The 24,008-nt window shown below is 38.1% G+C and overlaps 1 protein-coding gene across 11 annotated transcripts in view; it reads left to right on the top strand.

The window, feature by feature from the left end:
* Positions 1 to 24,008, top strand: part of EXOC6B (exocyst complex component 6B) — a 612,462-nt gene that overhangs the window by 475,386 nt on the left and 113,068 nt on the right. Inside the window, exon 22 of one of the 11 annotated variants that reach the window (XM_042932669.1) lies at positions 20,027 to 20,839. The exons of 9 other annotated variants lie outside the window; for them this stretch is intronic. In XM_042932669.1, coding sequence (XP_042788603.1) covers positions 20,027 to 20,107 — 81 coding nt within the window. In that variant the 3' untranslated portion in view covers positions 20,108 to 20,839. Of the gene's footprint in view, positions 1 to 374; positions 924 to 20,026; positions 20,840 to 24,008 lie in introns of those variants that run through there. One more of the 11 variants, XM_042932670.1, reaches the window with a different exon arrangement.

Below are 24,008 nucleotides of genomic sequence, written 5' to 3'. Positions count from 1 at the left end.
GCTTGCTGAATGCGTTGACCTAATATTGTTTGTGGCATTTCTGAAGTAAATGGAATTAGATGGAGTTTCTGAATAATATTTATCCTCAAACTCCCTTAAATAAATAGTACTCATCATTTTTCTCCCACCATGTGCTCTTAATTTTCACTTTAATCTCATTAAATGAAGTGCAGGAGTCACAGCCCTGGGGAAGGCAGGACTCGATAGGGGAAAGGATAGGCTCACTGGTAGTCTCCCGTACCTAGTGCGTGAGGTCTTCTCTAGTGAGAACCGTGAGGAAAGGCTACCTAGGAAGAGCATTGTGCAGCTAGATGCTTCGTGCCAGGAAGGAAAATAGCTCCTCACCTGATAAATTATTCTTACTGCTTCAACAGGAGATGACTTCTCAGATGAAACACTTGATCATATTCTTCCAACGCTGGTGAGCACCCGTGTCAGGTGTCAGGTGTTGCCTTTCTATTTCTATTCCCAAATGGGGGCCATTTTCTCAATGAAAATCCATCCTTGGAGTTCATCCAGAATTTCAGCCTTGTTGTATCCCTCTGAGACATATGTGGCCTACTAGTGGAGCTCCAAAATTAGGCCAGAATGTCAATTCAAACTCTGAAACCATTTCAAGATATTGAAATCTTTCTAGGATTGACATCCAGAGCAGTTTACAAGTAACTCCTGGTGAGAAAGTGAGGAAGGTTGAATGAAAGTGATTAAAGTGTTCAACATGTAACATGGCCTCATTCTTCATGCCAGAAATATGCTTATCTTCATCATGGATGATAATAAAAAACTCTTAATGTGTTGTATTTTATTATAGCTTAAAATGTTCTAATTTCAAATTTATTACAATGCTATGCTAATAAAAACAGGATTGCACTGGTATAAAAACAGGCACATAGATCAATGGAACAGAATAGAGAGCCCAGAAGTAAGCCCCTGCATATATGGCCAATTAATTTACAACAAAGGAGCCAAGAATATACAATGGGGAAAGTATCTTTAATTAATAATGTTGGGAAAGCTGGACAGCTACATGCACAAGGGTAAAACTGGACCACTGTCTTACACCATACACAAATATTAACTCAAAATGGACTAAAGACTTGAACATAAGACCTGAAACCGTAAAACACCTAGAAGAAAACATAGTTGAGTGAACTTTGACATCAGTTTTTGCAATGATTTTTTTAATTCATCACCAAAAGCAAAGGCAATTAAAACAAAAATAAACAAGTAGGAATACCTCAAGCTACAAAGCTTCTGCACAGCAGAGGAAACCTTCAACAAAGTGATAAGGCAACCTACGGAATGGGAGAAAATATTTGCAAATTATATACCCAGTAAGGGGTTAATATCCAAAATTTATAAAGAATTTATACAACTCTATAGCAATAAAATCCCCAAACCAATTTAAAAATGGGCAGAGGAAGGGTGCCTACGTGGCTCAGTTGGTTGAGTGTCCAACTCTTGATTTTGGCTCAGGTCATGATCCCAGGGTCATGGGATCAAAGCCTGCATCGGGCTCTGCACTGAGTGTGGAGCCTGCTTAAGATTCTATCTCTCTCTCTCCTTCTGCCACTCGTGCACTCTCTCTCTCTCTCTCTCTCTCTCTTTCTCTAAAATAGAAAAATAAAAAAAAATAAAAGAAAAAGTTTTTAAAAAATGGGCAAAGGATCTGGATGGACATTTTTCCAAAGAAGACATACAGATGGCCAACGGATACACAAAAAGATACTCAACATCACTAATCAGGGAAATGGAAATCAAAACCACAGTGAGATATCACCTCATACCTTTTAGAATGGCTGTTATCAAAAAGACAAGAAATACCAAGTGTTGTCAAGGATGTAGAAAAAAGGGAACCCTCATTTCCTGTTGGAATATAAATTGGTGCAGCCAGTATGGAAAGCAGTATGGAAGTTCCTCAAAAAAAAATTAAAACATAACTACCATAGGATTCAGCAATTCTACTTCTGGGTGTTTGTCCAAAGAAAACAAAAGCACTAACTCAAAAAGATATCTGCACCCCCGTGTTCACTGCAGCATTATTTACAATAACCAAGATATGGAAACAATCTAAATATCTACTGACGGATGGAATGAGTAAAGAAGAACATTTTTCAGCCATTAGAAAGAATGAAATCTTACTATTTGTAACAACATGGGTGGACCTTGAAAGCATTATGCTATGTAAAATAAGTCAGACAAAGACAAACACTGTATGATCTCCCTTATATGTGGAATCTAAAACAAGCAAATGACAATAAACCACAAGCTCATAGAAAGAGAGAACAGATTGGTGATTGCCAGAGGCTGAGGGTGGAGGGAGTGGGTGAAATGCAGGAAGAGGAGTCAAAAGGTACAAAATTCCAGTTATAAAATAAATAAATCATAGGGATGTAGTGTACGTAATAAGAAAAAAATTCTGTAACTATGTTTGGTGGTGATGTTACCTAGACTTATTGTGGTGATCATTTTGTAATATATACAAATATTTTATCATTATGTTGTACACCTGAAACTAATATAATGTACATCAATGATACCTTAATTTAAGCCTTCTAAAACTAAGTCCCTGATGTCCTCATCCCCCTCCCCTCCATGAACATCTGTTCTTTCTTCAGTCCTCCATATCTCAATGAAGAGCAATTCTGATCTTCTAGAAATAGAAACCTGGGAGTCATCCTTTACTCCTTTCTTTCTCTCATATCCCACACCCAGTCTCAGCAAGCTGTGTTTTCTCTCCCTTCAAAATATATCCAGAAACCAACCATTTATAACTATCATTTCACCCTTCTGGACTCAAGTAACAGCTATTTCTCACTGTCTTCTGGCAATAGTTTCTTCATTGTTCTCCACGATTGTGCCTTTGCTCCTCTACAGACCATTCTCAATATGGCAGCAGCATGAAACAGTTAAAGCAAAAGTCAGATCATGTCACTTCTCTGTCTAAAACCTCACAGTGGTTTCCCATTTCATTCTAAGTAAAAGCCAAAGTGCTTTCAGTGACCTACAAGGTCCTATAGAATCTTTGCTCACACATATCCCTTAACTCTCTAACCTCCTCTCGTACTGCTTTTCTTCTCACTCTGCTAGCATCTATATTCTTTCTCAAACGTGGTACACTCCCATATCAAGGCCTGTGTACCTGATATTGTCTCTTCCTAGAAGGCTCTTTTGCAGATATTTATATTGCTTACTCCTTTATCTTTCTCAGGTCTTTATTCAAGTCATCTCAAGTTCACCTTCTCATGGAGACCTTTGCTATTTAAGATTGTTGCTTTTCTCTCCCACTGCCTCTGCAACCCCACCACCCAGTCAAAAACCAGAGTAAAACTCTCTATTCCCTGCCTTATTTTTCTCTAACAAATTTATCATCTGGTATATTTTATACCTTACATATCTTGTTTAATCTGTTTTCTGTCCACTAGAAAATGATTCACGCAATCGTGGATTTTGCCTGTTTTGTGAGTGGTTTTTTGTTTAATTTTTTAAAACTTATTTATTTATTTATTTAGAGAGAGACAGAGAGAGTGAGCAGGGGGAGGGGCAGAGAGAGGGAGAGAGAATCCCAAGAAGCCTCCACACTGTCAGTGAAGAGCCTGATGTGTGGCTCGAACTCACGAACCACGAGATCATGACACAAGCCAAAACCAAGAGTCGTACCTTAACCGACTGAGTCACCCAGGCATCCCTGTTTTGTGAATGGTTTTATTTTTAGTGTTAGAGCAATTCCTAGCACATGGTAGCCTTTCATTAAAGGGAAAAAGTTTAATCTGTATATGTTTGCCTTAGTTTTAAGTACCCAGAGGTTAATAGCCTTTTAGATATGAATTGTTCTGCAGAGTAACTGATGTACCATTAAAAGTAGAGATTTCAGAGAGTTTTTGATCCGTGGCTTAAAAATTGTGTTGTACATATTGGATATAAAGTGTATACCTTTCAACAAGATAGAGAAAGGATATTTCCTAAAAATATTCTTGGGTGTAGGTATCCTTCTAACATAGATTGATGGAGACTTGCTGATAAATGTCCCTTCCTAAAAACATGTCATCCAGGATGATGATGTTGATGGTAGTGATGTTGATGGGATTAAGTATGGAGACGAAAACTGTGAGCCAGTTGGGAAAGTCTGATCACAAGTTGCAGTAAAACTTAAGGCAACCCAACTTACCAAGAAATGCAGAAGTCACTTGAAAATGGTCAAAGTAACCCAACAGCAGTTGGGGAGGAATGTTTTGGTAAACTGAAAATTGACTCCTGATTGGAAAAGTGTGTTGTGACTTTTACAGAAGATTTTTAATGTTATATATGAATGGACTCACCTCTTTTCTTCCAGGAGAGTCAGTAGGGTATGATGATATACGGAAAGTTGGGGAAATCAAGGGATACCAGGTGATATGATAATGTGATAACCTGGGATGCTGAGTTCAGTAAACAAGAAGAGAGAGGCAGGAGAAGTCTTCCCTGCAACTGTGAGAGTTTAAGTACGGTATCTTGGATTAAAAAAACAAAGATACTAAAACTGTATAATCTAAAATTAGAGTCTACAAATTCAGTAGCCCATCCTGAGAAGTGGCGGAGAAATCTGAACTAAGATATCCAGGGCTAATTAGGCACCTTTTGTTGCTTTCCTTATGCCCTTCTCCTTCATCCCCTTTCTTGGTGTGGGCATCAGGCCCACAGAAACCCAGAGAACGGAGAATGATCTGTGGAGTATAGAGCCTGCTGAAATCTCCCTCTGCTTTTACAGAGGGCAGCTGGCAACTGTGCACTATCCTTAAGTAGCAAATTGTCTGGAGAGGGATCATAGGACTTAATCTCTAAATCTGCAACTGGCTAATTGCATAGATGCTAGGGTTGGAAGGCTTAGATGGGCCAAACTGACTCCTTGAAATGTGGATTTTTTTTTTCTTTTTTAACTTCCCAGTCTGGAACAGCATAAGCTAGTTGTGGTTTTACGTTAGTCGTATCCTGTAATGTGCTGAGCGGCATAGGCTTCAGAGATTTCTTTATTGTGGCTCCTGCTTTTTATGAGTTTATGGTAATAGAACTAAAAACGTCTTGGCAAAAAGTCAGATGTGGCAGAGGTGAAGCCATTAACCTTTTTTTCCTACTTCATCTTTCCCATTTCCCCCCCCAGAATCCAGTAGTAATTATAAATATGCACATACTTCTAAAATCTCTTATGCACATACTGCATTTTGAGTTGTGTACTGTCTTAACCATCTTTTAGGTGCACGGACCTTTGGGAGAGAAGTAGAGCTCATTGCTTTTCAGGAGCCAACCCCTATTACTATTGAAGAGATCTTCTTAGGGCTCAGAGATGATAGAACAGAGTTTCCGGTAGAGCTGAGCCTAAAATTGCTTACAGTGGCAAAGATTGGCATTGTTTCACCCACATTTTTGTCCTCCTCTTGAGGCCCCAGAATAGAGTGCCTGACAGATTAGAATCCAATTTGGGGACTAATAGTAGAGCCACCTCCTGTTCACTACCCCAAGATGGAGAACGTTGAGGGGAAGTCAGAATATATGTGATGATGCCAGAAACTAGGTTATCCTGGGAAAGTCTCTTCCTTATATTTTAATTTCTCCCGTGTAAAATGAAAAAATTAGGTTAGATAATATTCATGTTCCCTTTGATGTCTTATGTTCTGTGATTGTGGATCATCTTTACTGGCTTTAGACTGGCCCTTTTTCAAGATGGTTTCTTCCTTAATTTCTTATAGGTACTTGCTTAGAATCCCTTTATTTCAGTTTTAGAAGATAACATTTATTTAATAGGAAGAGTTTTAGCTTTCCTATCACTGATGATCCTCAGTTTATAACACAGGATCTACCCAATTCCTTTAGTTAAATTAATATTTATCAATCCACATGTCTATGTCTCATAGAATTTATTTGACTCTGTTGGAAAAAAACAATATTGATGTCAGGACTCTCCCTGCTTGCTTTCTTTTCTTGAAAACCTGAGGTAAGGATCTTGCTTATCCCCGTGGAACTGCCATCTAGCTATTACAGCTTTCCACAGCTACCTTGCTTTAGGGAGTTCTAGCAATGATCTATTATTCTATTGCCTAGAGCAAGATGTTCCTGGAAAAGAAGTCTCTGAATGTTCAGCCAATTTAGCAATTCATTGGCTGAGTGTTCTGAGGTATTTCAGGATATTATGTGCAAAATTGACATTTGTGTGGTCACTGCCCAAGTAGAAGCACCATGAAAGATGACTGGATTAGGAGGATGTAAAAGACTAGGCAAAAGAGTTTTGAGAAAATTATTTCCAGGTTAAAAAGAGGAAATCAGTAAGTCATGAACAGGCAAAACTTCACATAAGCATCTTCAAGATCAGTGTCCCTTTGGAACTACCTCTTTGATTGCTTCTTCTCAGGCTCTTTTTTTCCGGGGGAAGATGGGGAGGTGAGGAGAGGTTCTTTTTTTCTATCCATTTCTTAATATCATACTTCAAGGTTCCCTCAGTTCTGTGAGTCCTCTGTTCTTCCTACTCTCCATATTCTGCCCAGCTCAGGAAAGAAAAATGTGTGTGTGTGTGTGTGAGAGAGAGAGAGAGAATAATGCCCTGCTCTCCCAGAGATGGCCACGTCTTAATCCCTGGCACCTGTGACTAATGCTACCTGTAGGACAAAAGAGACTTCACAAATAGGATGTTGAGGACTTTGAGAGGAGGAGATAATCCTGGATTATCTGGGTAAATGCAGTCTAATCTCATGAGTCCTTAAAAGCAGAAGAGGGAGGCAGAAGAGTGGATCAGAGAGATGAGATGGAAGAAAAAGTGTGAGATGAGAGATGAGATTCAAAGTGTGAGAGGGGTTTGACCTACCTCGCTGGTTTTGAAGCTAGAAGGAGGCCATGAGCCAAAGAGTATGGGTGGCCTCTAGAGGCTAGGAATGACCCTCAGCTGACAGCCAGCAAACAAATGGGGATCTCAGTCCTGTGCCCGCAAGAAACTGAATTGTCAACAACCTACATGAACACAGAAACGAATCCTCCCCTAGAGCCTCCAGAAAGGAATGCAACCCTCCCAACACCTTGATTTTAGCCGGGTGGGGGGAGACCATGGTGTACTTCTGCTTTACAGAACTGTGAGACGATAAATGTGTGTTGCTTAAGTCACTAAATTTGTGGTGATTTGTAATGGACGCAATAGAAAACTAACACAACGTACATTACGTGTTTTGTTGCCAAAGCCAAAAACTTTGCATATGCTATTCAATAATACATTGCAGTAGAGGGAAAAAAAGAGTGTGATCTGTATGTTTAGACAAAGCTGAGTTTGAATCTTGCCTCTATCATATCCTACTGAATGACTTTGAGAAAATAATCTTCTTGAACTTTTTTTTCTTCTAGAAAATAGCTATAATACCGGCTAGCTTGGAGTAGGGGGCAGAATGAGATGGCACATGTAAAGTGCCTGGCTTACTATACAATTCAATATATGATAGTGATTACTATTGTAAAAATTAAAGCCAACACTGATATATTTTAGCTGTCAAAAGAAGCACCATACTTAGCTACAACATCAAAGAAACTAGCAACAACAGAAAAAAATAGATAAATTGGACTTCCATCACAATTAAGACTTTTTTGTTTCTAAAGACACTATCACGAAAGTGAAAGACAGCGGATCCAATAGGAGGTATTACCTTGGACATAATACAAGGGACTAGTATTCAGAAGAATACTATAAATTTATGTCTCAAAAATAAAAAGACAAATTACCCAGTTTAAAAGTGGGCAACGGATTTAAATAGACATTTCCCCCAAAAGTGTATACAACATCTTCAGAAATGTGAATTAAAACCATAGCGCAATACCACTCTGCATCCACTAGGATGGCTGTAATCAATAAAATGAAAAGAGAACAAACGTTGGTGCAGATGTAGAAAAATTAAAACCTTGCACCTTGCTGGCGGAAATGTAAAGTGGTGCTGCCTCTGTGGAAAACAGTTTGGTGATTCTTCAAAAAGTTAAACAGACTATCATATGACCCAGCAATCCCGTTTCTGGTACGTACTCAAACGAATTGAAAATAGGGATTCAAACAAAAACCTGTACTTGAATAGTCAAAGAATAACACTATTTACCATAGTCAAAAGGGGAAACAACCCAGATTCCATCAACTAATGAATGGATACACAAAAGGTGCTGTATACGTACAATGGAATATTGTTTGGCCCTAAAAAGGAATGAAGTAATAATACCGGGTACAACATGGATGAACTTTGAAACGAAAGTATTCCGATGCAGTAGGCCACAGAGTCTGTAATTCCATGTATCTGAAATATCCAAAGTAAGTGAATTTATAGAGACAGAAAGCAGATTAGTGGTTGTCAGGGACAGGGGAATGAGGAGGGACTGCTTAATGGATGTGGGTTTTCCTTTGAGGTGATGAAAAAGTTCTATTACTAGATAGTAGTAGTTATTGTACAACATTGTGGAGGTACTTGGTACCATTAAATTGTACACTTTAAAATAGTTGAAATGGTAAATTAAGTTTCGCTTTTGATGATCCAGAAATGCTAAGGAGTGGTCAGTGCGTGTGTGTGCGTGGAGGAGGCGGGGTGCACACACACCTACATGTGCACATGCGGGTGCAGAACTAGGATCAAGGAGTGGAAGAATTTTGGAAGTCTTAGAATAAGTGATATTGTTAAAGATATTGGAATATACATGGGTGCAGATTTTATAGCATGTAGGGAAATGCTCCAAGAATGGGATTTAACTTGGGTACTATCATGACATAGCATCTAGCTGCTTTTATTTAGAAGGTCGGATTAGGGAGTAAACTAGGCAGGAACCAAAAATATTTGTTAGGATGTGTGTTTAGACTAATTTTCCGTAAGTCCGTTTTAGTGAGGAGTATGTAAACAGAGATTAACTGGAAGACAAAGTGTCAGAAGAAATGAGAAGTATTTATCGTTAACTTGGCACCAAATGGTGGGAACCAAATGAATCCCCGGTAGTAGCCGGATCATTCTCTCCTCCATCCAAGTTCCCTTTCCTATCTGTTTCTTCTGTGTCTCTTTCCTCCTATAGAAAATTTTGTTGTGTGGCCGTTTGCATCAGTCACAGAAATAGAGAAAAATGAAAGCAGGAAAGCTTCAGGGCAGTTTTGTGTGGCTGTAGAATGTAAACATCACCCCTTGGTCAGAGGGAGTCTTAGTCTGTTAGGGCTGCTATCAAAAAAATACCACAGACTGGATGGCTTAACCAACAAACATTTATTTCTCACAGTTCTGAAGGCTGGGAAGTTCAAGATCAAGGCACTGGAAGATTTGGTGTCTAGTGAGGGCCCACTTCCTGGCTCATTGATGGTCATCTTGCTGTGTCCTCACTTAGCGAAAGGTGTGAGAGAGCTCTCCCGAGTCTGCTTTATAAGGCCATTAATCCCATTCATTAGAGCTCCACCCTCATGACCCAATCACTCCCAACGGCTCCGCTTCCTAATACTATCACATTGAGGATCAGGATTTCAACATGTGAATCTGGGAGGGACGCAATTATTCAGTTCAGAGCATAAGGCTTTCCTTTAATTTTTCATAATTCTGCTTGAGAAGACTTATTTCCTAAGGTTTTTAATTACTCTCTTTTCCATCAGATTTACCATCTTTTAATGTTAGTAGAAGTTATTTTTTGCTTATGATAATAAAAAATTGTTTTCAGTAATTTCCTAATGCATTTATAGCCATCATCTTCATTTATAGAAAACACCTTTCTTTTCCCGCTAATAAAAAGAAGAACTAGATATAAAAATCTATCTGAAGTAGTTTAGATATTGTGAAGAACTGCCTGCCTATTACAATAGAGGAAAGTAATAATGTTGGGATATTAGGAACCTCCCTAGAAATGTACATATATGGAAACTGTCATCAACCGTGAATAAACGAGGTCTCCTCTTGGCCCAGAATACCGACCGATTGTTTTCATTTACTTAAACCCTTAAGTTCCAGCAGCCTAATGAGAGATAGGAAAAAGAAAGCAATAACAGTTACATGCCCTAAGAGCTTTATGTGAATTAACTCACTTAATCCTTCCAACACCTCTGTGAGGTAGACACTACTTTTATTCTCTTTTATAGATGTCCTCTTAGAAGCAGACTCCGTTAGCAAGGTCATTGTACTTTAACGTGTTCCTTGTTACTTACTGCTTCTGCCGCCACTCCATCACTTATTTATTGCATAGTTGTCCCTCTTCCACCTTTCTTAGGACTCTTGGCTTAGGCTCTCAGTATATCTACAGTAAACGAGTGTTGATTTTGGAAATTACTAATGCCATAAAACATGAGAAGCCAAGCCTGAGATGGTTCCAGAAGTGATCCACTATTGTAGAAAGGAGGTAGTGTTTAGGGTTGCTAGTTCTGGTTGGGCATATACAGGAGACACATGCGCATTTCCTTGAGGAAGTAAAAGGTAAAAGCAGAAGATATTTAGGTGTTGTGGTGTTTGTTGAATTTCCCTTCTTTGAGGTCTCTTCACAGGAGACTTTTTCACTTCAGAGTATTTTAAGGACTTTATGCATTCCGGTGTATAAAGCTCTCAAATGAGTCGACTATTTTAACTCAGCAGTTGTGATGAATTTCAACAATGGACTCTGGGAGTCAGGATGACTATGTCTTTATGGTGGAAGATTTTCTCCTGTAGTTTATATTCTATTTTGTAAGCATATATGTTATGTTTTATATAATGTTTTATGTTAAAACATTAAGGAGTATCTGCCAGACACAAACTTTATTGTTATTAACTTTGTATTACTCCTCTAGAGTACATGTTGATATAAATACATTGAACTTAAAAAACAAATTTTTTTTAATGTTTGTTTATTTTTGAGAGAGAGAGACAGAGAGAGAGAGAGAGAGAGAGAGAGACAAAGCATGAGCAGGGTGGGGGATTTCAGAGAGAGAGGAAGACACAGTATCTGAAGAAGGCTCCAGGCTCTGAGCTGTCAGCACAGAGCCCGACGCGGGGCTTGAACTCATGAACTGTGAGATCATGTCCTGAGCTGAAGTTGGACACTTAACTGAGCCACCCAGGCACCCCTAAATCCACTGAACTTTTAATTAAGCCCAAGGCACTGTGCCAAACTTTGGGTGGAAACATATAAAAGAACTGATCCTTATCCTTGGCATGTATTCTAATAGGAGAACAGTATATACAGCATCAGGCTCTTGAATTCCTAAGGTAAAGAATGCCTACTTACTTCTGGCCTGAAGAAAAAAACGGGAGTTGGGGGTTGCTCTTGCAGAGTTTTCTACACTTTACCAGAGAGATCAGACATTGAATGAGTAATTTTGAATAAAGTGAGCTGGGTAATGAGGGAGCTTTAACCTAGATGTTAGTGACATTTAAGAGTAGCTCAGTAAAATTTAGCTGGGGGAGGGAGTGGAAGTCCCATGGTGAATGCATGATGACTCCAAAGCAGAAGAGGGTGAGGCATGCATGGCCAGATGTTCCAGAACCATATAGACCAAGTTAGGGTTTTAGACTATATCGTAAAAGTAATGGGAAGCCATTAAAGATTTTAAGAAAAGGATATGATGAGACTTGAGTTTTTAAAAGGTCATTCTAATTGTAATGTGGAGGGATTGAAGGAGGGCTATCACAGACTTGGGAACATAAACTAAGAGGCTCCTTTGTTTATTATGAGAGATAACTTCAATATGGTCCTGATCCTAAAATGTGCACTAAAGTGAGCACCTAAAACATGAAGTGATAATAATCTCATTTATAAACACAGATGCAAATATCTTAAATAGAATTCAACTTTAATAGAATTATATTGAAATTCCTAGCTAGTAATTAGGAAATGTTAACATGTTTTCCCAGAATTGTAGAGATTGAGAGCAAATGGCAACTCACTACCAATTATAAGAGACAGAATTTTTGAACATGCAGGCTTAGATGTAACTGAACAAATTGCCAGTCTTTCTGGAGAAGAGTTTAGCAGTATACAACAAAGATCATAAAGCTAACCACTAAGTTTTTATCTAAAAATACTTTTTTATATTTATAAAATTACCCAAAGGGGCTAAAGGGGAGAAGAGGGGTTAAAACTTAAAGTATTTGTAGCTACTACTTTTGATTAAAAACAAAAACAAAACAAAAAACAGTACAAATATCTAACAGTTGAGAAGAGTTAAACTGTTTGTTGGATGTTAATCATAATGTTCTAATTAAAATCACGTATTTGTGGACCACGTTCATGCATGTAAGGAGCACAATACATACAAAAAGTACAGCAAAGTAGTGGTAAAAAATAGAAGATCAGAGGAACTCCTGGTGGGCTCCGTCAGTAGAGCGTGTGACTCTTGATCTCAGGGTCATTAGTTCAAGCCCCACGTTGGTCATGGAGCCTACTTAAAAAAAATAGAAGAGCAGAAAAATGGCTTATCCATAATGACATCATTATATACAAATGTATTCTTGAGGGTTTTTTTTTAATCTTTATTTATTTTTGAGAGAGAAACAGAGTGTGAACAGCGGAGGGGAAAGGAGAGAGGGAGACACAGAATCTGAAGCAGGCTCCAGGCTCTGAGCTGTAAGCACAGAGCCTGATGCGGAACTCGAACTCATGAACCACGAGAACGTGACCTGAGCCGAAGTCAGACACCCAACCGGCTGAGCCACCCAGACGCCCCTATAAATGTATTTTTGTAATGGCGAAGATAACAATGCAGATGTTATGAAGCACGTGTAGAGTTTGGGGAGTTATTTCAGGTGAAGTCACGTATGACTCAGTTTTATCAACTGTGTAATGAGGATATTGGATTATAAAGGTATATATTTTCATGATACATGAATTAGTTTAAATGGGTAATATATATGAATATATCTTGGGAGCTGCCTTAATCTGGATCAGCCTATTAAGGGTGAAAAGGGTTCCTCCTTTCTTTCATCTCTCCCCAGGGAGAAAAATGTGTTCAGGAGTTTTAGGACTCTGGGACCATGCTGCTTGCTCCCCCTTTTGGAACAGGAGAACAAGACAGGACGGAGGCCCTAGTCATGTGCTATCTAAACTAGAACAGAAGTTCCGAGCCCTGGAATTCTGATCCTTTTATTTCACTGGCTTCTTGGGATAGTTTGAATCAGCTAGTGTTCAGCTATTGAAAAGGCACCTATTTAATTTGGTCTATGGAAATAGTGGCACAGCTGTCCAAGGGCGTATGTACCATGGACTTTGTTACAGTGTTGTTTATAATGACCAGACTTTGGAGCAATTTGCTTAAATTTTTAATTAAATCAAAACTGAATTTGATATGTTTAATCTGATTAAGTAAATCATGATACACGCATGCCATATGGTATGCTGTGGTATGCACCCCAGATGTAATGAGGATTAAGTGAACTGGTATTTATAAAGCACCTAGAATAGTGCCTAGTACATAGTAATCACTGTGCTTTTAAAAAATGATGTATTCAAACCACAGACTATGATGAACTTGTTAAAAAATGACGATGCACATCTGCGTTTATTTACAGTTCAGTTGGTCACAACGTATTGTTGACAGAAAGTAGGTCATAACACATCATCTGTGATATTACTAAAAGAAAGGTCAGGAAGGATATATTAAAAATTATTTTTTAATTAAATTTTCTTAAGAACACAGAGCCAGAAATACAGCCTAATTTTTCTAACATCTGACTTCCCTGACAGTAAGTCAGAATTGGGTTGTGTATGACCTTGAGAGATTTCTTTAATGCTAAGGATTTTCAAGGATTTGCTCAGAGCAACTCTTGGTCCACGTGGCTGTGAAAGTCAAAGTAGATTCTTATGGGCCTTGTTTTTATTTTGATTGAGTAAGAGTGAGGTTTTCGGGCTCAAACTGATTTGGTCCCGCTTACTTGGAAATGAAGGAGCTTTGGGGTTAAAGGACAAGTGGCACTCTGCTGAACTTGCCGTGGGTGGGGGTGTTTAGATATAACTAACAGATCACAAAGTTCCTTTGAGGGAAAACTGTCAGAATCTCTTTCCAACCAGAGTCTTATCTGGGGAGATTAATTCCAGTTATCCCTTAGGAGGTTGTGAGGATTAAATAAATCAACGTATGTGTGTATATATATGATATATGATATATATATATATATATATATATATATATATAATTTATTGTCAAATTGGTTTCCATACAACACCCAGTGCTCATCCTAACAGATGCCCTCTTCAATGCCCATCACCGACTTTCCCCTCTCCCCCACCCCCCATCAACCCTCTGTCTGTTCTCAGTATTTAAGAGTCTCTTATGGTTGCCTCCCTCCCTCTCTGTAACTTTTTTTTCCCCCTTCCCCTCCCCCATGGTCTTCTGTTAAGTTTCTCAGGATCCACATATGAGTGAAAACATATGAATAAGTCAATATATTTAAAGCACTTAGAAGAGTACGTAGCTGAGGTGCCTGGGTGGCTCAATCCAGGTTAAGTGTCTGACTCTTGGTTTCAGCTCAGCTCATGATCTCCACAGTGTGGAGCCTGCTTGGGATTCTCTTCCATCCCTCTCTCTCTCTGCCCCTCCCCAACACACATTCTCTCTCTCCCTTTCTCTCTCTCTCTCTCTCTCTCTCTCTCTCTCCCCCTTTCTCTAAACAAACAAACAAACATAAAAAAAAGAACACCTAGCATATAGTAAGCACTATGTATGTTTCTTATTGTTGTTTTTGTGTTTTTGTCTGAGCCATGCAGTATTAAATGGAGCAGAATTCTAGTGAAATATCCATCACCCTGTGACTATTGCCACTCAACCAAAAGACAGGGAGAAATGACATTTTTTCCTCAGTGTTTTTGACTAATACCAAAAAATATTGGAAAGGAAGAAACACAGCTGTCTTTATTAACAGATTGTATCATCCTCAGCCTAAAAACTTCAAGTAAATTGTCAGAAAAACAATATAGGCATACATTGGAGATACTGCAAGGTCAGTTCCGGACCTCCACATAAAAGTAAATTTCTCAATAAAGCGAGTCAAATGAATTTTTTTGTTTCCCAGAACATATAAAAGTTATGTTCAGACTGTATCATAGTCTATTAAGTATGCAATAGCCTTGTCTAAAAAAAAGTATGTTAAAAGTATTTGTTAACCTTATTTAAAAAATACTTAATTGCTAAAAAAAAGTGCTAACCATCATCTGAGCATTCAATCAGTCATAACCACTGATTACAGATCACCATAACAAATATAATAATGATGAAAAAGTTTGAAATAGTGCGAGAACTACCAAGATGAGACCTAGAGACATACAGTGAGTAAATGCTTTGGAAAATGGTGCCTATAGACTTGCTTGACATCAGGGTTGCCAAAAACTTTCAATTTGTAGGAAACACAAAGTCTCTGACGTGCAAGAAAGTGAAGCACAATAAAACAAGATATGCCTATGTACTGATAAAATATGGTCAGCAAGATGGCCAGACATAAAATTAATGTACTAAAACACATAGCTTTCCTACATAACAGCAAATATCAATAGAGGAAAAAATCTCATTTATAATAAGAACAAAATCAATAGAATTCCTGGGAATAAACCTAACTAGAAATGTACAGCATCTATAGGAAAAAAGTATGAAACTTTGTGAAAGGATATAAAAGAAGTATAAATGGAGAGCTACACCATGTTCCTGGATTGGAAGATGAAGGAATTTTGGCAATATTTTCTCCTCGAAACTAATCCATGCAGTCAGTGGGATACCAGTCAAAGACCCTGTGGAACTGTTTTTATGAAAATTAATAGGCTGATTCTCAAACTTCTGTGGAAGATATAATATGTGAGAATAAAGAAGAAGATTTTTAAGAATAGCTATCGTATTAGAATCCTTACTATGTGTCGGGTAGTGGTTTAAGTACCTTACGTGTGTTTACTCATCTAATACTCCAAATAGTAAAATGTAGGAATGGGTAGTATCATCATTTTTCAGATCATGTCTACTAGAACAATACAGAGCGATTAAGTAACCTGCTCAAGGTTAGTAAATAACAAGGTTAGTAACACCCAAACTAGTAAATAACGCAGCTGGGATCTTACCATAGTCTGATTTCAGCCCCTGTTCTTAACCACTGCAGTCCTGCCTGTATACCAAGGGGATATTTTCACCACTCAATATCAAACATCATATAAAGCTATAAATTAAAAATTATGATTTTGGGGCAAGAATAAAGTAGCACACTAGGAAAAAATAGACCCATGGGAATTTTGCTTATTTATGATAAAGGGGCAATTTCAAATCAGTCAGGAAAATATTAGTAAGTTGTGCAGAGACAATTTACTATCTCTTTGGGGAAAAACTTAAATTATATCCCTGCTTTATACCATGCCCATAAATAAATTTCAAATGTATTAAAAACCTAAACATTAAAAGTATTAAAAGAAAAATAGGAGAATATTTTTATGCTCTTATAGTAGGAAAAGACTTACTAACTAAAATATAAAATCTAAGGCCATAAAATAAGATTGACAAGATTTAAGACTTTAATATGATAGAAGACAGCATAAACAAAGTTAAATCACAGTCCGAGAGAATAATGGCAGTATCTGTAATGGAATAATGATTAATATCCAGAATATATAAAAAACTCTAAGGACTCAATAAGAAAAAAAACTAACAACCAGCAGAAAAATGATCAAAGCATATCATATCAACAGATAGTTGGGAAAATAAAAACTAAAATTGCCCTTCCCCGAATAAAAAGATACTTACCTTCACTATTAAGGGAAATTAAAATAATAATGAGGTATCATTTTTCAACTATCAAATTAATAAAAAAATTTTGAATGTATAATATCTACTGTTGAAAAAAGAAGAGAAGAATCTGATACTATTTGAAGCTATCAAATGGGGTACAAATTGGTGCAGTGTGTTTGAGGACAGTTTGGCAATAACTATCATTATTTTAAATTACACCTTCCATTTTATCTCTAATAATTTTACCTCTCACATGTGTACAAGAATACAAATATAAAATATTCATTATAGGAGTGCCTGGGTGGCTCAGTTGGTTAAGTGACCGACTTCAGCTCAGGTCATGATCTCACGGTTTGTGGGTTTGGGCCCTGCGTTGGGCTCTGTGCTGACAGCTCAGAGCCTGGAGCCTGCCTCAGATTCTGTGTCTCCCTCTCTCTGCCCTTCCCCTGCTTGTGCGCTCACTCTCTCCCTCCCTCTCTATCTCTCAAAAACAAATAAACATTGGGGTGGCTGGGTGGCTCAGTCAGTTAAGCGTCCAACTTTGGCTCACATCATGATATCACGGTTTGTGAGTTAGAGCCCCATGTCAGGCTCTGTGCTGACAGCTCAGAACCTGGAGCCTGCTTTGAATACTGTGTCTCCCTCTCTCTCTGCCCCTCCCAACCTGTTCTCTCTCTCTCTCTCTCTCTCTCTCTCTCTCTCTCTCTCACAAATAGACATCAAAACAAATTTTAAAAAATTCATTATACTACTATGTGTAACAGGGAGAAAGTAGAACAAACCTAAATATCCATTGGTAGGAGAATGACTAAATTATGGGCCATTCACACTTGGTATATTACACATCCCTTAAAAAGGGGGAGGGAGGGGTGCCTGGGTGGCTCAGTCAATTAAGTGTCTGACTCTTGATTTTTGGCTCAGGTCTTGATCTCGCAGTTTGTGGGTTCGAGCCCCATGTTGAGCTCTGCACTCACAGTGTGGAGCCTGCTTGGGATCCTTTCTCTCTGTCCTCTCTCACTTGTGCTGTCTCTCTCTCAAAATAAATAAATAAACTTAAAAAAAGAAAAAAGGTGGAGACAGTATATATATACCAGCATGTAAAGATCTCCAAGACATAGGAAGTTTAAAAAGATAAGTCACCAAACAATACTTAAAGTAAAACTTCCTATCTATATGCAGATATCTATCGATATTGTGCATGTTAACAATGAGATCACCCCTCCATCTTGAAGAAGAAAGAGTTTTCAGAAGGGAGAAACTTTTATTTGATTGCCTTCTTTCACTGAGAATGTGTTTTCGTATTACTTGCATACTTCTTCAAACTACAGTTAATTTTAGAGGATAAATTTAGAGGTAAAAAATCTCTCTTAGATAATTTTGTTCATGTCTTGTCTTTGTTTCTGCAGGTTTATCCTCTGTAGAATAGCACAAAAAGAACATTCTCTTCACCTGACTGCAAACATTCTTCCTGGGGGAATTTAGTTCACAAGTAGAAACTTAGGAAAAATCAGAAAAACATTCTGTTTATAGTGAATTTTCCTTTGCTTAATTTCATCCCTTTACACCTAGTTTAAGTCTCTTGAGATGTTTACCTTTCTCTCCTCCTGCAAGTCACGTTCTTTAAATATCTAGAGAATAGTCATACGATTGTATTGTGTCTTTTCTATTTCCATATAGAAAACATTATTATAAACATATCCTCTATCATGAAACCCCCAAAACACTTTTCGGGAGCAGGCAAAATAGAGAGGAAATGAATCTAATGAATGATGATATATCTATCTGCTTCTCTTTTCTATACTATTGAAATGTATGTTATACCTATAAGAGGCCCTTAATAGATACTGCATGAATTATCTTCATCTAAATATTTAGGGGCTTCTTTAGAATTCCCTTTTTCCCCCCTCTGTGTGTGCTGTGAAAAGAACAGTGGCATTGTCATTAGAAAAGCCAGGGAAATTTGACCCTCTGGATTTTGGCAACTCAGAAAACTTTTCCACTTGAAGAATCTGAAAGACTCGTGTTTTCTTCTCTCCCAAGCATGTCAGGGTATCATTTCAGCTGGCTCAAACTTTATTACATTGGAAACTTCCTGTTTTATATTAGAAACTGCCAGGGTGGATATAATCTTATATTCAGCACTTCAGGATTACATACTAATTTCTTCAGAAGCCAATCTATTGTTTTTAATATATTATTATTTAATATCATGTAAAATTGAGACATACATGTTCAGGATTCTGTTCAAATTCTCTGTGCACCCTTAGACAAATCCATAACCACTCTTAACCTTCAGTTCTTCATCTTTAAGGGGATGTCTTCATATTTATTTTACAGACAATTACAAAGTATGATTATTATTTGAAAGCCTCCTTCTAAATATTTAACTTTCACCTCTTTTGTACAGTCTCTTTCACTATATTCTGAAAAAAACAAATATAAAAGTTTTCTTTCTCTCTTCTTAACTTATTCTATGTGCAATCATCTAACCTGTTTAAAATAAATACATTAGAAGAGATTTCAAAATGTCATCTGGTCCAATAATCAGCCTCAGGGGAGCAGAAGCTTCAAGAACTTAGGAGAGAATCAGCTTTTCTCTTCTTGAAAAATCTAGGAAAATACAAACTTCACATCTTCCTTTTTTAGTCATTCAGCATGAGACCCCTGATTTTCAGGCAGTAGTGTTCCAGCTCTTACTGTTTTATTAAACACCAACTGTGGTGATCCTTGAGCACAGAGAACAGTATCTACTCGTATGAACACTCCTAAGACTTAATGAAGAATTTTCACTTACCCATTAATCATTTGTGTTAGTTATCTGCTATTGCATAACAAATTACTTCAAAACTTGGTATAAAATGACACATATTTATGATCTTACAGTCTCTGTGGGTCAAGAATGAGTGTGGCTTAGCTGTGTTCTCTGGCTCTGGGTCTCCCACAAAGCTGCTGTCACTTCAAGAAGGATTCATTTCCTTACTTCCTCAGTGATTGTTGGAGGACCCAGTTCTTTACAGGTTGTACCCCAAGGCCTCCCTCAATTGTTCAAGAGCTACTGGCCACAGACAGACCTGTAGTTCCTTGCCTTCTGTGCCCCTCCATGGAGCGTCGCACAGCATGGTACCTTGTTTCATCAGAGCAAGCGAGTGGGAAACAGAGTATGATAGTAAGATGGAAGTCACAGTCTTCTGGAACTTCATCACGGAAGTGACATACCATCACTTTTGTCATGTTCTATTCTTTCCTTCTAGTCTGGGCTTAAGGAAGTGCTAATACTTTCCCTGCTGACATGTTCAGACACATGCTAGCAAATATCTAATTGTTTTTTATCAAAATAAATTTCTCCTACAGGCAGCTGTAGAGAGTGAGGATCTACACCAATTTGTGGTCAGCAGAATTTACACCAGGACCAGGATTCAAACTAGGGATTGATTCAGCAAATCACTGAATCAGAATCTTGAAACCAAATATTCTCCATGTGATGAACTTCTCTCTGAATGCCTCTAAGGTTGGAATAAAAGATAACTTGAGGCATATGTGTCTGAGAAGTTCTGGCTTATATGGATGATGAAACATCTTCACTGTAAACTACATGTATACATATTTGAAGCTAGACTAACTTCTTTCCTGCAGAAGTTACGGCCTATAATGATGAATAAGGCAGTGACCATTGGAACACTACTTCCACTGGAAGATGTGCATATGAAACAAGGCAGTGATCAGTTCTGGTAAGGAAGGGGCTTTGTGAAGTAACGAAGCAAGGGAATCTCTTTCTCTCTAGGTCGTACTGAAGCTTACCCACCTTAGGAAATTAGGGTGGCAGTTTGTTAGGTGGGCGAATGGTCGTCACCGTCTTTGAGGAAAGAGGCTCTATCGTCTCCTGATAACCTCCTTCCAAAGTTTTCAACCCTTTAAACCTGTTGTTTGAAGTTATCCTGGCCTTGGTTAAACCCACAAACCATTCAAAACCATTACTGCATTAATTTTCGATCACAATAGGAAAAGGACACATACCACACTGGATGTAGGCAAATAGGTATGTACAGTAAGAAAATTTCCTTCTCATCCTTTCTTCTCAAAGTTCAAATCTCCCCAGTTTTGTTAACCTCTTCCAGAGCCTGTATTCCATCTCTTAAACCTTGTGGCTTATGGCATTCTTTGAAATTTTAGTAGATTTCTTTCTATCTCCATAGTTCTAATAACATTACTTTCAAATGGTTTTTTTTATTTTTTTATTTCATTTTATTTTCTTTTTTAATTTTTATGAAATTTATTGTATTGGTTTCCATACAACACCCAGTGCTCATCCCAACAGGTGCCCTCCTCAGTGCCCATCACCCACTTTCCCTTCCCTCCCACCCCCCATCAACCCTCAGTTTATTCTCAGTTTTTAAGAGTCTCTTATGGTTTGCCTCCTTCCCTCTCTGTAACTTTTTTTCCCCCTTCTCCTCCCCCATGGTCTTCTGTTAAGTTTCTCAGGATCCACACGAGAGTGAAAACATATGGTATCTGTCTTTCTCTGTATGACTGACTTCACTTAGCATAACACTCTCCAGTTCCATCCACGTTGCTGCAAATGGCATGATTTCATTCTTTCTCATTGCCAAGTAGTATTCCATTGTATATATAAACCACATCTTCTTTATCCATTTGTCAGTTGATGGACATTTAGGCTCTTTCCATAATTTGGCTATTGTTGAAAGTGCTGCTATAAACATTGGGGTACAAGTGCCCCTATGCATCAGCACTCCTGTATCCTTTGGGTAAATTCCTAGCAGTGCTATTGCTGGGTCATAGGGTAGATCTATTTTTAATTTTTTGAGGAAACTCCACGCTGGTTTCCAGAGCGGCTGCACCAGTTTGCATTCCCACCAACAGTGCAAGAGGGTTCCCATTTCTCCACATCCTCTCCAGCATCTATAGTCTCCTGATTTGTTCATTTTAGCCACTCTGACTGGCATGAGGTGATATCTCAGTGTGGTTTTGATTTGTATTTCCCTGATGAGGAGCGACGTTGAGCATCTTTTGATGTGTCTGTTGGCCATCCAGATGTCTTCTTTAGAGAAGTGTCTATTCATGTCTTCTGCCCATTTCTTCACTGGATTATTTGTTTTTCAGGTGTGGAGTTTGGTTAGTTCTTTATAGATTTTGGATACTAGCCCTTTGTCCGATATGTCATTTGTACATATCTTTTCCCATTCCGTCGGTTGCCTTTTTTAAATGATAAATTGGAGCTCAGAGGTTTGTGAATTTGTTTTGGCTGTGCCTATAGTCGCAGTGAACACTGGTCCCACTAGATTACGCTGCATCTTTGTCTGGATTTATTAGAAGTCCCCTAGCTCTACTTTGCTGGTAACTGACTCTTTCTCTCTCCGCCTTTCTGCTTCTACCACCTGGAAGACACACATCTGCCAGTACATCTCTTACAATTGGTAAAAATGAGAGCCCTGCCCATTAGAATCATTGAAGGCTCCATCCAAATCATTATACTATGAGATGCTCACACATCTTTCAATAGTCTTCCCCAGCCAAGTTCAAGAAGTAGACAAGATTGAAGTTATTACTCTTCAATCTGTATACCAGTCTGGATTTGTCGTACTTACAAAGAGTCACAGAACCTTTAGGGTTAACGCTAAAGTGAGGTTCTGTTGATGCATTTATCAAAGCTCCATGGGACATGGAGCTTGCTTTTATATTACAGAAAAATTAGCTTTTTACTTGATAGAATGAGCGTGTCAAAAGAAATTAAGTGGATTCTCAGATTATGCTTCTTAACGAGTGTATATTTGGGTCATTCTGGTTTTCAAGTACTCATCAAAGCTCTAGTTTTACTTTTTAAAAAAACAAATTTTTTTAATGTTTATTTATTTTTGAGAGAGTCAGAGACAGAATGTGAGTGGATTAGGGGTGGAGAGAGAGGGAGACACAGAGTCCCAAACAGGCTCCAGGCTCTGAGCTGTCAGCACAGAGCCCAATGCGGGGCTCAAACTCCCGAGCTGTGAGATCATGACCTGAGCCGAAGTCGGACGCTCAACCGACTGAGCCACCCAGGCACCCCTCTAGTTTTACTTTTAAAAAATCATAATAAATAATGATTGACTATCTATTAGATTTATGCCCCAATCTCTTGTAAGAGGAATATAGATAAGAGAATAGAGGGCTGTGCTTCTCATTTCATATAGTATCATCTAATATTAGAGAAGGATTTAACTCAGTTAGGCTAGCCCCAGACCTTTTTTTCACAGCAAAAGTCTGCAAACTAAGGCCTACTGTGTATGTTTATACATAAAGTTTTACAGGGACATAACCATGCCTACTCATTTGCCTGTTGTCTATGGCTGTGTTTGCACCAAAATGTCCAACCTTAGTATTTGATACGGAGAATAAATACATGGCCTACAAAGCCTAAACATTTACTACCTGCCCCTTTAGAGAAAAAGTTTGCCACCCCCTTCTCTATAGTATTAAATGCAAGAAAGTGAAAACACTTACATACTTTGAAGAATAAAAAGTCTCTAATGTAATCCAAATGTCCATATTTTTAATCAATAGAAATGTGGGGATTTTTTTCATAAAAGGATGTGTTTGTACAAAAGGACTGGCAGATAACATTAACATTTTAAAAAACATTTTGAAGTCTGTATAGGTTTTGAGAGACATGTTTAAATACTTAAAATATTTTATTAAGATAATATTAAGATATATGAATACTTAAAAATGAAGAACTAGGGACACCTGGGTAGCTCAGTTGGTTGAGCTTCTGACTCTTGAGCTGGGCTCAGGTCATGATCTTATGGTTTGTCAGTTTAGGTCCTGTGCATGGGACTCTGGGCTGACAACATGGAGCCTGCTTGGGATTCTCTCTCTCCCTCTCTCTCTCTCTCTCTGCTCCTCCCCAACTCATGTGCAAGCATGCACACGCTCTCTGTCTCTCTCTTGCTCTCTCTCTCAAAATAATTAAATAAACATTTTGTTTAAAAATGAAGAATGAGACTAGACCACGTTCTTATACCATACACAAAAATAAACTCAAAATGGATGAAAGACCTAAATGTGAGACCGGAAACCATCAAAACCCTAGAAGAGAAAGCAGGCAATAACCTCTTTGACCTCAGCCGCAGCAATTTCTTGCTTGGCACGTCTCCAAAGGCAAGGGAATTAAAAACAAAAATGAACTATTGGGACCTCATCAAGATAAAAAGCCTCTGCCTTTCAAAGGAAATAATCAACAAAGCTAAAAGGCAAATGACGGAATGGGAAAAGATATGTGCAAATGACATATCAGATAAAGGGTTAGTATCCAAAATCTATACAGAACTTACCAAACTCAACA

Source organism: Panthera leo, chromosome A3 (genome assembly GCF_018350215.1).
Source record: "Panthera leo isolate Ple1 chromosome A3, P.leo_Ple1_pat1.1, whole genome shotgun sequence".
Classification (NCBI taxonomy): domain Eukaryota; kingdom Metazoa; phylum Chordata; class Mammalia; order Carnivora; family Felidae; genus Panthera; species Panthera leo.
Note: the sequence above shows the minus strand (reverse complement) of the source record. Positions and strands in the feature narration are given on the sequence as shown.